At 32.6% G+C, this 19,327-nt stretch overlaps 1 protein-coding gene across 1 annotated transcript; it reads left to right on the top strand.

Moving 5' to 3' along the window:
• Window positions 1-7,302: 7,302 nt before the first annotated feature.
• LOC114328576 (WASH complex subunit 3) lies at window positions 7,303-18,751 on the top strand. Its single transcript, XM_028277466.2, has 4 exons — window positions 7,303-7,502; window positions 7,579-7,743; window positions 13,299-13,588; window positions 18,585-18,751. Exons 1-4 carry the CDS (start codon window positions 7,455-7,457, stop codon window positions 18,655-18,657), a joined length of 576 nt encoding a protein of 191 aa, XP_028133267.1. The 5' UTR covers window positions 7,303-7,454; the 3' UTR covers window positions 18,658-18,751.
• The last annotated feature ends 576 nt before the right edge of the window (window positions 18,752-19,327 follow it).

Genomic DNA, 19,327 nt, shown 5'->3' with positions numbered 1-19,327 from the left:
GAACGTAACTATACTCCGTCTAATATACTCACCGTTGCACGTCATCCGCGTCATAGCCCGTAACGTCTCATGATACCAACAAGAAATATTTAGGCGGTAGGTGTGTTCTTTTTTAGAATGATTTTGCCGACTACACTGGAATTACAGCCACTAGACATATTTTATTATATACGCGTAGAAATAATATTTGAAGATTTCTGTTAATGTTAACTTAAAGAAATACACAATAATATGTTTCATTTAATTTGTATAAATATATTATAAAACGTTTTTATGAAGCGCATTTGTTCGGAACACACTGTGACTATAATCGAGCGAAGGTGATATTTTGGCATAAATTGGTAACATTTATTTGACAGTTGCGGTGATGACACTTCATTATTTGTTTTTGTTATTTACTATAAGTAATTGTTTTATTATATTTACTGTTTTTATTATTTACTTTAACGTAAGATTATAACTTAATTCTTGTTTTCTATTTCTAGTTTTTATTTATTTACATTGAATATTAATTTGTTTTGTTGTATAATCCACTTCCTCAAAAATTATGTGATATGTTTGATTTAAAATGAATTCACGATTTTTTTATAATTGGGCAACAATGTCAACTTAGATCTCTGACGTAGATAATGACGTGCAACGGTAGTATATTAGACGAACTGTAGAATTTTACTTTACTTATCCGCAAGAAAGGAGACCAAACAGTTTGTGATAACTACAGAGGCATTGCCCTGCTAAACGTGACCTACAAAATATTGGCCTACATTCTTTATGATCGAATGTCGTGATATTGTGAAACATAATAGGCAAATACCAATGTGGGTTTCACAAAGAAAAGTCAAATATTCCTTCTAAGACAAGCCATGAAAAAAAAGAGAATGTGTGTACTTTGTACTCACGTAAGAAGTTATTATATATAGCTATTATATAATTTCAACAAAATAAATTTACCAAACAGTTTATTTGTTTTTTATTTAAATATTAAAAAAAATAAGAATCATCCGGATTCGAACCCAGGATCTCTCGATCTGTGGTCTAAAGCTCTACCAACGAAGCCATCATCGCTCTGTTTACGTGACATCTCGGACATAATTACAAATCGCGGTGACAAATAGATCAAGGAAGTATAAATATGTTATAATTATAATAGATACTTATTATCTTACTCCCGAGGAAGACAAATCCAAAGACACAAAAATTATAATAAATAATATATTTACTAAAAACAATAATATATTCTTTTCATACCTTATTTGCGCTGATATATATACATATACATAACTTAAAAGATTAACAACGAACTCCATACTGTCTGCGTGCGCATGCGCCCAGGCCCAGAATAATAAAAATTCACTCTCAACCGCGCCTAAAGAAGTATAACTTCAAAAACATATGAGTATGGAATTGACGCTCACCATTTGTTTGTGGATTTTAGATGTGTCTATGACAATGTAGGTAGAAACGCACTATACAAAGCCATGGTAGAATTTAACATCCCAATACACTTAGTGAAATTTCTGAAAGCAGCCCTCTCAACAGTCAGTCGAGTGTAAGGTAAGAGTGCAAAACGGAGTATTAAGAATTTTCCAGACACAAGCAGGACTTCCACAAGGAGATAGGACTACCGTGCCTTCTATTCAACATTGCCCTAGAGAAAGCTACTGGAGAATCTGAAATAATCAAGAGGAACCTTTATTAATAGGAGTGTACAAATAATACTAGCCTATGTAGACGATATTGATTTCATAGTAGAAGAAAGGCGGACCTGCTCCAAATCGTTCACGGCATTGGAAGCAGCAGTAAAAAGAATGGAGCTACACGTTAATACTAATAAAACTAAGTATTGGCTCCGTGCGTCTCCCCTCTACTTACATTCACGTGACACGCTGTCAGATTTTGTCAGGACGTTTTAACATTGAGTCTTATGGGATTATTTTGTTAAACTTGAATATTTTATTTTGTAGTGATAATAACCGAATACAATTGTTAGAATTCATTAGTTATTAATTTATAGTGCAACAAAAATATTGTAACAAAATAATTATTGACCTACCCTCGTATACCAGCTCCCGTCTCCGCACAGACAGAACACTATCGATGTTTCGAGATACGCCGATGCAGCGCCGATGACGTGCAAGCGGTCACATGGACATAGCTGGAGATATATAGATATTTCTGGAATATCTGTATCGCATATATAAATAGGACATATTTGTAAATGGAGTTTAGTCTTAAGCTAAAGTTTGTAAAGTAAACTTGTATAAATAAAAAATAAAGTCGTATATAAATTACGAACCGCTAGTTTTATTGTAATTAGAAGTAATTACACTAATAACCGCTACAGTGGTGTTAACGGTGTGGAGTGTAAATAAATGAAAAGTAAAAAAAAGACTTTTGAACTTTATTCGTCGGGAATAATCGGAGTGCGTTAATTGTTCGGTATTCGGAAAGACTTTTGAACTTTATTCGTCGGGAATAATTGAAGTGCGTTGATTGTTCGGTATTCGGAAAGACTTAGACATTTTGAAAAGTACGTGTGTGCCGACCAAAGATGTTGCTACAAGAACTGACCATAAAACAGCTCCGTGAACAATTAGAAGAGTACGAATTAGACAGCAGTGGGTGCAAGATAGTCCTACAAGCACGACTCAAGGATGTCCTCACGAAGAACGGAGATGACCCAGAGACGTTCCACTTCCAGTCAGCAGAACAAGTAATCTTATCGAAATTAAAAACTGTTTCTGAAACGATCAATGAAACTTCTAGAAAAAGCGACGATAAATTCGAAAATGTTGCTAAAAGATTCGACGAGACTTCTCAAAAGATTGATGAAACTTGTAGAAAAAGCGACGATAAATTCGAAAATGTTGCTAAAAGATTCGATGAGACTTCTCAAATAATTAAAGACGTATGTAGTCAAAACAATGAGAAATTCGAAAGTGTTTCGCAAAAGATTGACGAAACTTTTAAAGAGGTCTGTAGACAAAACAACGAAAAACTTGAAGAAGTTTGTAGACAGAACGACGAGAAATTTGAAGAAGTTTCTAGAACATTCGATAAGATGCAGAAAAGTGTAGAGACCGTAGCAGAAAAGATCAAACAACTAGAGAGCATGATAACCGATACAAAAGTACAACCATCAGTTAATGCAGCAGCGTTAGATCCTGTGGTGAAAGATGAACTACCGAGAGACGAAACGTCGCATAATATGAGATTCAAATTACCACCATTTGATGGAAAGTCCTCTTGGTCCATATATCTTAGACAGTTTGAAGCTATTGCGACCGCCAATCATTGGACCGAACAAGAAAAGGCTGTTTCCTTGACTGCTGCGTTACGAGGTGATGCTGTAGATATATTAAGGTCAATTCCCAAGGGTCAAGAAAATTGTTACCAGACCTTGTTCACTCGTCTAGAAAAACGCTATGGAGATGCCCATCTACAACAAGTATACAAAGCACAACTGCGAAGTAGAAGTCAACGAGCAAGTGAGAATCTGCAAGAATTTGAAGCAGATGTGGCTCGTGTGGTGCGGTTGGCTTATCCAGAGGTGCCAGACAGCGTTTTAGAAGAAATTGCAGTAGATACCTTCGTCAATGGGCTGAAAGATAATGAACTACAGAAAGCTTTACGACTAGCAAGGCCGAAAGTTTTAGATGAAGCACTTGCTATTGCCTTGGAACACGAAGCAGCTAGCCAAGCTTCACGAAACAATCGAGTAATAACCGTGGAAAAAGGCGATAAGAGAAAAGATGAACGTTTGGTGGAAATGGTACGGAGGGTGATTCGTGACACGATGCCGAAGAGACGCATGAAGAGGGCTGGAAGAGTTGGTTCAAATACAGATGCTTCCTCGATACGGCCATGCAGTGAAAGTTGTAATCACCGGCTTAAAGTAGATGAACAGCTTTGCCCTGTGAGACGAACTACCGTCGTTAATGAGCAATGGCAGCCACAACAGTTACAAGAAGCCCAAGAAGACGATCCATGTATAAAAAGAGTATTGGATTGGATGCGTCGAGGTGAGAGACCTAGTTGGCAAAACATTAGTGCATGTAGTCCGGAAGTCAAGGCCTACTGGAGCCAATGGAATTGCCTGATACTAAAAGATGATCTTCTGTACAGAACCTTTGAGAACGATGATGGTACAGAATCTAAGCTTCAGTTGATTGTACCTAAAAGTAAAGTGTCAGAAGTATTGCGTCAGTTGCATGACGGTACATCAGGTGGACACTTTGGTATTACGAAGACTCTGCAAAAGGTTCGAGAACGGTTCTATTGGGTGAACTGTAAAGATGATGTAAGAAGATGGTGCCAGAAATGTGAACTGTGTGCATCCGGTAATGGTCCAGTTGGTAAAAAGAGAGCACCCATGAGACAGTACAATGTTGGCAGTCCTATGGAAAGAGTAGCAATCGACATTGCAGGTCCATTTCCAGAAACTGATGCTGGAAATAAATACATCCTGGTAGCCATGGATTATTTTACGAAATGGACCGAGGCCTATGCATTACCAAATCAAGAAGCTGCTACCGTTGCAGAGGTACTTGTTAAAGAATTCTTCAGCCGATTTGGTGTTCCCTTGGAGATCCACTCCGACCAAGGGCGAAACTTTGAGTCAGCTCTTTTCCAAAACGTTTGTAAATTGATTGGTGTCAATAAGACCAGAACAACACCCCTGCATCCTCAATCAGATGGGATGGTCGAGAGGATGAACCGAACGATGGGTAAACACTTGTCCAAAGTTGTATCTGAACATCAGCGAGATTGGGACCAACACATTCATTTATTCCTGATGGCCTACCGCTCGGCCGTGAATGAAACTACAGGTCAAACACCAACCTGCCTGATGTTGGGTCGTGAAGTTCGTTTGCCCTGCGACCTAGAGTTTGGCTGCAGACCTTCCGAGGAATATGTTGCAGGCGAAGAATACGTAGACCGCCTGAAGTTACGAATGAACAACATTCATGAACTTGCCCGACAACACATCCAGATAGCCAGTGACAGAATGAAAGATCAATATGATTCTCGCTGCAAGAATGAAAGCTTCGAAGTAGGTGATCTTGTCTGGCTTTATAATCCACAACGTCGTCGAGGCCTGTGTCCTAAACTGCAAAGACAATGGGAAGGTCCGTATGAAGTTAAGAAGAAAATAAATGACGTAATATACAGAATTAAGAAGTTACCAAACAGTAAACCAAAAGTTATTCACATAAATCGTCTTGCACCATATGCTGGCTCAAATGAAACAGAGGAAGCCCGAGTCCTCCAACAGGAGATGAAGGATGCACCACAGCCAAGTTTTAAGGAATTTATGTCAAATTACGCAGAAAGAAAGAGTGCTAGATTCGGCGTGACCACAGAAGTTCAGCAAGATCTGTTTGGTGTTCCAGAAAACGTCTCTCTAGCCCACTGTGTTGCACAAGACCTCGAGATGACTAAAGGAATCTCGTCCGTATTCAATAGAAAGTTCGGCCGCCTGGACGAGTTAAGGAATCAACAACCTAAAATTGGAAGAGTATTGCGATTGGAAGATGGTCCTCGATCTTTGCTGTATATAGTGACCAGGAAGTCTTATACGGACACGCCAAGCTACGAGAACATATGGCGTGCTCTAACTAATTTGAAGAAAATGGTCTGTAATTATGACATCAAAGATTTGGCTTTACCAAAAATTGGCCATGCAGTAGAAAATCTGGATTGGAAGATTGTGAGAAGCATGCTGGAAGTGATCTTCAGAGAAACTGGCGTACGGATTACTGTGTGTTGCATGAACCCGAAGATGTCATACCCTTCAAAGACAGTAGACTGTTACTTCTTTTCTAGGGGTGTATGCAGAGCTGGAGAATCCTGTAGATTCCGCCATCCTGGGCCATCTAGAGTTGCTGATCGGGACGCTCAGATCTTAAGAGGGGAGCAGTGTAACAAAATAATTATTGACCTACCCTCGTATACCAGCTCCCGTCTCCGCACAGACAGAACACTATCGACGTTTCGAGATACGCCGATGCAGCGCCGATGACGTGCAAGCGGTCACATGGACATAGCTGGAGATATATAGATATTTCTGGAATATCTGTATCGCATATATAAATAGGACATATTTGTAAATGGAGTTTAGTCTTAAGCTAAAGTTTGTAAAGTAAACTTGTATAAATAAAAAATAAAGTCGTATATAAATTACGAACCGCTAGTTTTATTGTGATTAGAAGTAATTACAGTAAATAACCGCTACAATATTTTCTTTTTCGTTAATAAAGACTTATTGACATAAACTGCGATAGTGAGGTTATGTATACAAAATCAAACTGATAATCGATATTGGAAATAGAAGAATTTATATCAGATTAAGTGCGTTTTTATTTTCTGTTCATATTAATACATAATATCACTAGCGTGACACGGCATTTTTTAAAATGTCTCATTTAAACATACACAAAGCGTCCTGATAAAATTTCAAAAAACCGCCACCATGAGCAGGTCGGTCGATTTTGCTTTGACACTTTGTTAACGCTCAGAGCGAATAAACAATAATTAAGTAGTAAAACCGGAAGATTTAACGGTTGGAACATATAATTCCGAAGGAGTAAGGGGGTTCATATATCTAGGCTCACAAATCAACCAAAGTAATACATTAAACTGTAGAAATTAACAGACGTATATATATTTAACAAATAGAGCATACTATGGATTAAAAAGTCTTTCTGGAAAGACTCATTATACAAGGAAAGGTGGAAGGCCGAAGATCACCAACGAGATGGATCGATCAAATTACATGCAAAAGAGTTAAAGAAATGACCAGAGACGGACAATACACGACATCACGTCGAGATTGTTAATCGCCATTTTAATTCACGAGTTCGTTACAAAACTTTTCCGTCGACCGTACTTTTCAGAAATAAAGATATATCCATCTTTTGATTTTTCAAATACATACACAGAATTTTAAACAATAAAGTAAATAATGACATACAATGACAGATAGTACTAACGGCGGCTACTTGATTTTAAATTTTTTAGTGGGAATATAAATAGGTATATGATTGGCAGTGACCACAGGTCACTGCCAATCACAGAGCGTTTAATTAATTTATGCAAGCAATGTATGTTGTGTTGCCTATAATGAAATCGTTCATTAATAGGGGTAATTAATCAATGATTTTGAGGGTGTTAAAATTGATCATAAATGGACGATTGACGGAAAAAGTTCATTATTCAACGGAATATTTTTCTTTTGGTAATTATTCTTATTTTGAGTTATCACCCTGTATGAGTGCATATAAGTTCTAATAAATAAAAAAGAAGAATAAGGGGGTGTAACCTGTCAGTTACAAGTTTGACATATGTCAGATGATTGTCAAAATGTTTTGATATTTTCTTAAGCGTAGTTCAAATAATTTGAAATGTTTAATAATTTAAAATAAAGCTGTTTTTTTATAATTTCTTTCCTTAGCATGGAAGTCGAGTTCCCTTCTATAGATCCCAATGAGGATTTAACCCAGGTAAGTTTCTTTTAACACACTATTCAAGCTTATAATCTTTCCTTCCCTAGCTAATAAAAAAAACTTTTTCAATTAGATTTTGCCCATTCAACAGAAACGTACTATAGCGTTTGTTAATCATTTCATAATGAACACAGTGTCGCATTTAAATAATTTCGCACAGTCGTGTGAGTCCCGGTTCATGGAATTCGATTATAAAATTCAGAAGATTGAAGCTTCCCTTTCTATATTGGAGTCACAAGTAAGTATAATAGAATGGCTGGAAGCATGAATAATATTTAAACACTGTTGCTATCAAAATCAAGTACAAATTGTATATTTTATTCTATATAGTAGCAACTAAGACTCCTTATCAGAAGATATGTCACAGAGTTATGTGTTTTAATTTGTTATTCATTTTTTAGTGTTGTTTATTGATATTGATTGATGTTAACTGGAAAAAATCTTTTACTTTAACAATTATTTAAGTACATACATAGACTCTATAAAATATTGATTAAAGGCCATTTCGGTTTGTTTTGAAGCTATATTCTTGTAGCATTGTAATGTAATTTACTATTTTTATTGGGGATAAGCCATAATTTTACTTTAAAATAACTTTATTGTGACGTTTTGATTTTCACTTCGGAAATAATTTATAAAACATTAATAAGGTAACACGTTGGCAGCTGTACGAGACAAATTGACCTCTTATTACACTAACAGTTGACTGTGTTGTAAAGCTCTGTGGCAAAGGTTCGCCACAGGAGATATATGCCTTGTAATGCACTCAACATAAGTTTATACATATTTCTAAACGCAGCCAACGTGTGTAACAAAATTGTTACTTTATATGTTAGGTAAAAAATTCTTATAATACTTTTACTCCAGTCAATGGGAGCAAGAATAGGATATTACCTCCGAATTCTATCCTACTGTATGGATTGTAATGAAATTTTGGGCCTAGCCTCACTTATCTCCTAATTCAAAGTCTACCCTATGCTGATGTGTGCTTTTATCTTGGGGGTGGTTCCCACCCCTTGTAAGGGGTGACAAATTCTTTGGTTAAAATTACCACGGAATTCGCTGGAGAACCTAATTCTAAGCCAAAAAAGTTCTATAATTTTTTTTTGAAAACTCGATTCTTTTTGAGATATTCATGGTTGAAAATTGGCCATTTTCATTGAAAAATAATACCTTTTCGAACAGTTTTTTGCGAATACCTTAAAAACCATGCATCTAACTAAAAAAACTATATTAAACATTTTTGTAGGTTATAAAAAAACAAAGAGACACTTGCCTTCATAAATCTTCTGGTTATAATACAAAAAGAGATATGCTAGGTGAAAATAGTTTGTTTTTTGGTACATTCTCAAATTGGTGTATTCAACTTGAAATAACAGAGAAACAGTCGATTTTATAATGCTACTAATACTTTTTGTAGTGCTTGAAAAGACCTTTAAAATGAGTTATATTAAAGGTCCACTACATTGAAACTAAGTGAGATATGCTGCAAACAAAATTGATAACTAATGTATTTTAAGAAAAAATGAGAAGTAATTTTAACCCCCATCCACGAAAATGTAAATGCATGGTTTTCCTTCTACAATACCTTTTATTATAGTGTTATTTCTATGTTAAAAAATTGGACGGGTTTAAAATGAATTGTTTTTGAAAAAAAAAAAGATCAAATTATAGAGCGCATTTTTAAATTTTCTTAAAAATCTTCCTTTTTCTCCATGTAACTTGAAAATGATAAGACATACAGTAATGAAAAATAAAAAGGAAATTTTTATCTGAAAAAGCCCTACATTTTTGTTTGGTATCTTTTTTTCATATCTCTTATCTTTTTCGAGTTACATGGAGGAAACGGAAGATTTTTAAGAAAATTTAAAAATGTGCTCTATAATTTGATCTTATTTTTTTAAACCATTCATTTTAATCCAGCCCAACTTTTTGAACATTGAAATAACACTATAATAAAAAGTATTGTAGAAGCAAAACGATGTATTTAAATTCTGATGGATGAGGAGTTAAATATACTTCTCATTTCTTCTTAAAATACATTAGTCATTAACTTTTTTGCAGAATATCTCGCTTAGTTTGCATGTAATCGACAATTAGTATTGCTCATTTTAAAGGTCTTTTCAAGTACTACAAAAGTTATTAGTATCATTATACACCTAAAATCGACAGTTTCGCTGTTATTTCAAGTTGAATACACTGATTTGAGCATGCAGCAAAAAAAACAAACTCTTCTTACCTACCATATCCCTCTTTGTATTTTAACTAGAAGATTTTTGAAGGAACGAATCTCTTTGTTTTTTTATAACCTACAGAAATATTTTATATAGTTGTTTTGTTAGATGCATAGTTTTTAAGATATTCGCAAAAATCCGTCCGAAAAGGTGTCGTTTTTCAATGAAAATGGCCAATTTTCAACCACGAATAACTCAAAAAGTATTGGGTTTTATAAAAATTATCATAGAACTCTTTTTGCTTAAAATTAGGTTCTCTAGCCTTTTCCGTGGCTATTTTAATCAAAACATTCTTCACCCCCGAGAAGGGGTGGGAACCACCCCCAAGATAAAAGCGCACATCAGCATATCGCAGTTGGTTTCTTAAGCTATTCCCTACTTACTGTGAAAATATCAAGTAAATCGATGTAGTAGGATGGAATTCGGAGCTAAATACCTTCATTGACTGCCCTATTTAATTTTATCTGATTCATTCATGTTGACAATTCAAAGATAATATTTTATACATTTTAAAGTAGATGTCTTTAAAATGATATTGTCAATATTTTTGGGTTGTGTTCCTTGGACAACTTTATTGAAAGACAGTTCATTTGACTATTTGAAATTAAGTTAAGAATACCTGTTAATAGAAACATTATACCATGTCATTTGTCTTTAAAAAGACAACAACATGCTATGATGACAGTAAAATTGTCCTGTTAGTGATCGCATATTAAATCATGAATAAAAAAACCTCATGATACTATCCCAATATGGTATTTCATTATGGGATTTACATTTAGTTTACTCTCAATATGAATACCAAAATCTGCTTACGCACCTGTTATTTTAATACATAAATGATGCATTCTTAGTATATATGTTATTGACTTACTAATAGTGGTATTTTCTTTCTATGGATTTCCTCCAATAACATTATAGAGGATATGTCATTTATATTTTAAAATATAAAAACAAACAAAATCATACATATAAAATCAGAGGTTGGTGCTAATTTTGAGAGTAAACTGAATGTGAGACCAAATACACACACCAGCAAAATTAGCTGAACACCTTAAAAATGGGACATGTTTGATGTCTCTAATTTCATAAACCATTGGTCCGATTTGACTGATTCTTAACGAGAAACGACTGTGCGCGAGTCGCGGAGAAATATTGCAACTATCTTAAATAATTCATATTATCAATTGAAATTGTCAAATTGACGTATATTTCATACCTTCTGTCATTGAAGCAGAAAAATTATATATTGCTCCACAATATTGATATGATATGCAATTTATATTTTGCTTGCAGTACTGCATATTAATAACTAATTTTATTTACTACATACAATTGTTTACGTTTGCATAACATTTATTTTTTCTTCTTATTATTTTTTTGGACTATGGCCTTGACAATTATCCAGCAACCAGGACTAATATAATTGGCCAATATAATTAAAAGTGCGAATAAAAGTACAGAGCGTAGAAATAGAGGTCGCTTTGCCGAACTTGCACGGTCCCAATAGGCCTTATTATTTAAGAATATCGTTGTAACAATATTGTTGCTAGACAGGTAAATATCATTTTATACCGGGTGTACCAATCATACTGTGTTTTTTCTTAAAGTTTGGAACACCCTGTGGAATATTCTAGTATATGTAACATATTAAAACTAATACTCGATTGTAGACTTATTCTTGCTTAACATTTTCCTTTTTGACTCATTTACTTATGTGAGATAATAAAAAAGTTATGTGCGTTAACAACTATCAATGTTTTTCATCAATAAATCCTCATAGTAGGGGAGGAAAGTATGCTAAATTTGCAGTCACTCGAACGTTATGGGGACCTATTGGATTGTGAAGAGTATGTGCTAAAATCAGAAAAAGGTTAAGTTAAGTTTTCCATAAAGTGGGGGACTTTTCATTTTTTAATTTAATTTTCCATTTGAAACAATCATTTTTCTCCGATTATAGCGCTATCTATCCATAATTTGGAAAAAATGTGTCTAATAACAGTTGCTTATTTTTACGTAAAGAATCCAAATCTGCAATAAAAATTGGGGGCTCCTATTTAAGATTTTAAATTAAATCCCCCACCCTACCTCCGTGGGGCTCGTGACACCCCACGGAGAGGGGTGGGGGGTAAATTAAAAATTATGAGTACGAACCCTGCGATATTTTGCGAAATGAACATCAGATCGTAAAACTGCAAAATACACCTATTCAATATTTTTCAAAAATCTATCGAATGGCACCAAACACGACCCCCCACGGAGGTGGGTGGGGGGTTACTTTAAAATATTAAATAGGAGCCCCCAATTTTTATTGCAGATTTGGATCCTTGACGTAAGAATAAGCAACTTTTATTCGCAACATTTTTTCCTATTATGGATAGATGGTGCTACAATCGAAAAAAATGATTGGTGGAAATGGAAAATTAAATTAAAAAATGGAGAGTCCCACACTTTATGGAAAACTTATTTGCTTTTAGCACCCACTCTTCACAATCCAATAGGTCCCAATAACGCTCGAGTAATTGCAAATTTCGCATACTTTCCTTCCCTACTATGAGGATTTATTGATAAAAAACTTGGCTAGTTGTTAAAGCACATAATTTTTTATTTTCCAACATAGGCAAATGAATCAAAAAAGAAAGTGTTAAGAAATCATAAGTCTACAATCGAGTTTTAATTTTAATATTTTATATATGCTAGAATATTCCACAGGGTGTTCCGAACTTCAAGAAAAAAACACAGTATAACATTTACCTGTCTATCAACTATATTATTACACCGATATTCTTAACTAATAAGGCTATAACATACTAAAAGAATCACTCAAATTGGACAACAGGTTTAGGAAATTCGAGACATCCAACCTGTCCCATTTTTAAGGTGTTCGGCTAATTTTGCGGGTGTGTGTACTTACCATGTCGGGATAGTATCATAAGGTTTTACGTCGTGGTTTACTATGGAATCACTAACACAAGAATTTTACTGTCATCATTGCATATGGACTACAAATCATATGAATGATTTTTCTGACAGATATTCTTAAGTTAAAGTTGATTTCATGTAATCGAATGAACTATCTTCCAATAAAGTTGTCCCAGGAACGCAGCTCATAAATATTGGCAATATCATTTTAAAGTCTTCTACGTTAAAATGTATAATAATATGTCTGAATTGTCAATATGATTGAGTCAGATAAAATTAAATTATTAAAAGAATTTTTTTAGCAAGCAACAAAAACAAAATTTGTTTAATTTTTTAATGTTTTGTATTTTTATAACGATTTCCATAGTAGAAGTCAAAACGCCAAATAAATTTAATTGTAAACTTAAATTGGGTCTTATTCCCAACTAAAATAGTAAATTACATATAATGCCAAAAGAAAATCTCTTCAGAACAATATTGAGACAATGAGCTTACTAATAAAATCTAGGCCAGTGTTCAATTATTTTTCATATTCCACCATTATCTATGTACTAAATCTTAGTAAGTATACTGAACATAACTGCTGTAAATAGATTACTACATATAACCAACTCCTCTGGGTTTGTAAAATTTGTAGTTGTCATCAATATCTGGTTTGGATAATGTAGAAAGCAAAAAAGATAATTTAGACCATGTCGATAATAGTTCCCAAAATGTTGTCGAAGTAGAATTGCCCGAGATCAAGCAGCAAAAAGAAGAGGAACCAACTATTGTGGTTGAGCCAGACCCTCCTCAGAAAACTCAAGGAATCGCAGCTAAAGATGACCCTAGATTTAAGAAATTCTTTAAAATGCTACAATTTGGAGTGCCTGAGCCGGCTGTCAAATTAAAAATGAAGAATGAAGGCATAGATCCATCCATTTTGGAGTAAGTATTGTAATAAATCAATGAATATTTTTCATTGTCCAATAAAATAATTTCTTTATGGATCTCATTTGGGTAAATCGTAAATGATCCTATTTTTTGCTTTAATTGTTTCGAAATATTAGAAACGATAATTTTACTATGCGAACACTTGAAAAGATGGGTTACATTTTTTATTAAACAATTTATGAAAAATGTTAGAAAAATTAACTCCTTATTTATTTATTAATTATAATATAATTATTAATTTTTTTCTCTGTTCTTGATATAGACTATGGATTATGTACTATAGAAAGGAACTACAACGCTAACGGGGTTTATTATTTCATATGGTCAATGAATCTCTATATATGAAAAAACCGCGGAGTGCTACCATTTAAAGGGTTGCGTTTTTGAGAAATGGGTGAATTAGTCCCTGGGCACAGGTTACATTAGGGTGAGTTCTATGCACTTTTGGTACAAACACGTCTACATAAAAATTGTTCCTGGTTAAATTTCCTATCTATATATAACTTTATAAAGTCAAAGATACTTTTTTTACAAAAATATATTCAAAAGAAAAAGCACAAAGAAACCCAAAAGAAAGAAATTTTGTTTTTGTCCACGGGAATATAGGTATAGACGTTGCTTCACAGAAAAAAAACTTACATATTTTGTCTTTAAAATGATGTTTGGTAGAGGTCATTAGGATTTACAGTCTTCGAAATATGATTTTTCAAAGTTCGCCACTCACAGCAATTTTGGGCAATTTTCCTTGTTATTTCGCAAATATTGTTCTGTAACTATTTTCTACGTAACTTTAGGCATATGCAATGGTACATGTAAGAGGAATAGAAATCAATTACCTTTAAAATGTTCTACTGTATAATGTTGTACGACTTCTTTTAAAGAGGTTATCTTTTTCAAGACTTTATACTTTTAACGAGTTTTTATATTTTTTAAGATTATTTTTTAAATTTCCCATCATAACTTTTTTTTACATTTAGGTATATATTATATAATAAAATAAAAACTTACTCTGTTTACTTTAAAATGGTGTATTATAAGAAATTCTAGGATTATTTTTGAATAAGATATGCCTTTTCAAAATGTAATATCTCGTAAGTACTTGCAACGATTTTTGATTTTAGGATTATTTTTGAAATTCCTCATTATAACTTTTTTATGTGATTGTGTGTTATGATTGAATCTTATTTTTTTATAGGTAATACTTTGGATTCACTTGACTCAGCCGGGCAAATTTCAAAATATGGATTAATTCCAATATTTACTGACAAAGCTCCTGCATAAGCTTTGCTTGAAAAAGTAGCATGTAAATGTACCAAAGGATGTACAAAAAACTGCGGTTGTAGGAAGATAGGAATTAGTTGTTCAATATTCTGAAAAGGGTGCATGTGCATGGGTACTAATTGTGGGAACTTTAAGATAACTGAGGTGTCAGCGGAAGATATTGAAGCTAATGCTAACAAGAGATGGACTTTGATTTTGAAAATTTTTTAAATGCCAACGTTTAAATTATTAATAAAGTGATGTTTTCTAAGACTAATGTTTATGTAATTTTTGTAAAAGAAATAATTTTAAATAATACAGGTAAAAAAATATCAAAGAATCACTCGGTTTCCATTACATATTTAAATATAGATGATACACCATTTTAAAGAACAGAAAGTAAGCCCTCTTTATTGAGCAATATATAGTATATTCATGTACAAGAAAAAAAAGTTGTAATGAGAAATTTCAAAAATAATTGTAAAAAATGTAAAAAATAATATTTTTTTATATTAGGTATTACATAATATATAAAATATATAATATTATATTATATATATACTATATATAATATAATACTATATAATAATACATAATATATTATATAATAATATTATTTTATTTTTATATTATATTATAAAAAATCTTTAAAAACCATAATCTCTTTAAAAAAAAGTCGTACAACGTTTTACAGTAGACCATTTTAGAGACCAGTACATATACCTAATAGGTCTGGATCCCGCGTATGAAAAAAAAGTTGATTAATAGCAAGCTGAAAATTTGTTAATAGCTTAGGGGTGTCTAGTCGGATAAACTTTGATATATGGGAACACTGTAACAGGGGCAGTTTTAATTGTGGAACAGGATAAAAATTTGGAACGGTCACACCACGAAAACGGCACGTTTATTTTGTCCGACAGAACAGACTTAAACTCTCCGAACAGAGACTAAACTCTCATGCAAAAATCAGACTGCTATTTATCACCTGTCATAATTCCTGTCATTTGACATATTCTACTTGTTCCACTCATTAAAACGCCCATTTGGTGATAAATAGCAGTCTGATTTTTGCATGAGAGTTTAATCTCTGTTCGGAGAGTTTAAGTCTGTTCTGTCGGACAAAATACATGTGCCGTTTTCGTGGTCTGACCGTTCCAAATTTTTAACCTGTTCCACAATTAAAACTTCCCCTGTTCCAGTGTTCCCATATATCAATATTTGTCCGACTAGACACCCTTAAGCTATTAACAAATTTTCAGCTTGCTATTAATCAAGTTTTTTTTCATACGCGGGATCCAGACCTATAAAGTTACGTAGAAAAAAGTTACAGAACAATATTTGCGAAATAACAAGGAAAATTGCCCAAAAATTGCTGTGAGTGGCGAACTTTGAAAAATCATATTTCGAAAACTATAAATCCTAATTACCTCTACTAAACAACATTTTAAAGAAGAAATATGTAGATTTTTCTTCTGTAAAGCAATGTCTATACCTATATCCTCGTGGACAAAAGTTATGGGACAAAAAACAAAATTTCTTTCTTTTGGGTTTCTTTGTGCCTTTTCTTATGAATATATTTTTGTAAAAAAAAGTATCATTGACTTTAAAAAGTGATATTTAGATAGGAAATTTAACCAGGAACAATTTTTATGTAGATTTGTTTATACCAAAAGTGCATAGAAATCACCCGAATGTAACCTGTGCCCAGGGACTAATTCACCCATTTCTCAAAAACGCACCCCTTTAAATGGTAGCACTCCGCGGTTTTTTCATATATAGATGTCCATTGACCATATGAAATAATAAAACCCCGTTAACGTTGTAGTTCCTTTTAGCTATCTTATTTTGAATATATGTAATCAAAAGCCACTAACACGGGAGCAGGCGATTTCTAACAATTACTAAAGCAAATTTGTTATCATTAAAGCCATAAATTCCACAAAAAAAAATAAAATAAAAATAAAAAAAAATACCTACGCATTCCTACAATCTTCCTTGAGGCACTTACGAGTGGAAAGTTTGCTGCAAAATTTTTCATCAAGTTATCACGGAAAAGGATAAAATGTTAGATTTTTTCTAACAGTGCGACTACTCCCGGGTTAAAACGGGTCAAAAATCAATATTTTTTCAATAATCTTTTTCGGGTATTTAAAAGCCACATAGAACCTTCAATAGAACAATTCATTAATTAAGTTAATAACATGACACATTACACTATAATCTGATTGCAAAATCAACTGTACCATGCCACTGGCCTTAGTTGTCAATGTATTTAAGCTAAATAAAAAAAATTATTTTGCGAAAACGAATGGATTGAATGTAATGAAATTTTTTGCACGATTGATCATTTTTGACTGTTTACCGTGACAGATTTTACGTCAGTAGGTGACATTTACTAGCAACTCGACGGTAAGTAATTCACTTACCGTCGAGTTAAAAAATCTCTTAATTTTAATTTATTTTTTGAAAGAATAAAGAAAACTAACGAATTATTTATTAATATTGAAACTTTGGTACAATTTGTTAATTAAGCCCGTTCAATTTCTTCAAATTCACTTTCGGTCATATTTTAATTTATAATAATCAAAATTGTACTTAAAATTATTGACAACTAAATAAAAACTCAATTCTCCATTGTTGTAATGCACCCTAGTTACTACCTAACAACCAAAGTATCTATCTTGATAAAATGAATGTAACTAGTCAATATGACGAAAATGTTTAATTTTATAATTTATAATGGTATCAATCGTGCAAAAAACGTTATGCATGTCATGCTCATGTTATGAAACGTTATGCGTGCATGTCGAACGTTAAGGGTAACCGATCTCAGACAATAATTGGAGTCGTCGCTCCGCTTCTCCTCCAAACAATTGTCTTCGATCGGTATAAAACCCTTACCGTTCTCCATACTTAATATACTATTGTGTAGTGTTTTTTATGTTCAAAATATTAACTTGGTAAATTTTGAAAATTCTATGTGGCTTATAAATACCTGAACAATATTACTGAAAAAAACATTTATTTTTGATTCTTTTTTATTGGTTTTTGCTAATTTTGAAATATGTAATAATATTTTCAATTCGCAATCAATTCTTATCTTATGTCCAATTGCACCAACAAATAAACGATTGATTTGGATTGTCCGTTTATTTTAAAATATAATTGTCAAAAAACTGTCAAATTAAAAACAGAAATTTTAACGTTTCTCCCAAAAAATATTAAATTTTAACTTTTTCCGAAAGAAAAGTGTTCTGTTATTATATTTGATGGTAAAAAATTTAATATTTTTCGGGAGAATTATTAAAATTTCTGTTTTTAATTGATAGGATTTTTGACAATTATTATAATATATTTTAAAATAAACGGGCAATAGTCATATCTTTTTTGTCTTCAGAACACAAATTGTTTAATAAAAATTAGTTTAATATAGAAAATATTTTTCCCTCCCAATGTCATTATGAAACTTTGGGAATAAAATTATGAAATATTGTGAACATGTCATTTTATTTAGAATGAGTCTATTTTCTATTAATATGTAAAATGAATTTTTTATACTAATTTTTATATTTTCTAGTAGGTATATTAACTTTTTTTGGAAAATACACAAATGTTTTAAAGTATTTCATACATGCATAGTCCACTGTTATGTCCAACGTACATATTTTTAAATTTCATTTATTATATTTATTTATATCATGGTGTTTAACTGAAGTTTCCCTCTTTACAGAAAACCTCATGATGTTGTGCCAGGATTAACGGAAGATCTGATACAAAATGAGTCTGAAGAAAAATCAGATTGATTCTAGACAAATTCGTATTTAATATGTTCCTAGACAGTATTTTTAAGTAAATTTTTATATCCGTACCGTTATAAATAAATATGTTTTAAAACAATATGTAGTTATTTATTTAATGCCCAACCCAGCAATAATGAAAGACCTTAACTAATATACTTTAAGCTTGTTTTTTGTTTAAGGGCGTAGGCGCAAAATTTCGCGCCAATGTGTTTTAAATGCATTTATTTTTTTTTTTTTTTGAATCGTGAGAAAACTAATAAGTACCTATTTTTGAAAAATTTAAACGCAGAATGAAAGATTACATTATTGCGGAGGGCCGAAAGTCCCTTAGAATAAGCAAAAATTTTCTTTTGAATGAGGTATTTGAAATTAAAAATCACACTAAATTTTTTTTTCGTCCCCGTACCTCATTAAATAAACATTACAGACGTTTTCAGGGACTTTCGGGCCTCGGTAATATGCAATCTGTCATGGTACGTTTAAATTTTTAAAAAATGCTTATTAGTTTTCTCATGATTCGAAACTTTCTTTACATATAAACGAAAAATCATTAATAATGTCTCTTAATATTACATTATAAATGAATAATTATAATAGTAAAAGCTATCAGGAGACTCGATAATATTCAGTTCACGGGGTGCCATTGTTCGAGGTGTGGAATTTCATAAACAAG

Source organism: Diabrotica virgifera, chromosome 3 (genome assembly GCF_917563875.1).
Source record: "Diabrotica virgifera virgifera chromosome 3, PGI_DIABVI_V3a".
Taxonomy (NCBI): Eukaryota; Metazoa; Arthropoda; class Insecta; order Coleoptera; family Chrysomelidae; genus Diabrotica; species Diabrotica virgifera.
Note: the sequence above shows the minus strand (reverse complement) of the source record. Positions and strands in the feature narration are given on the sequence as shown.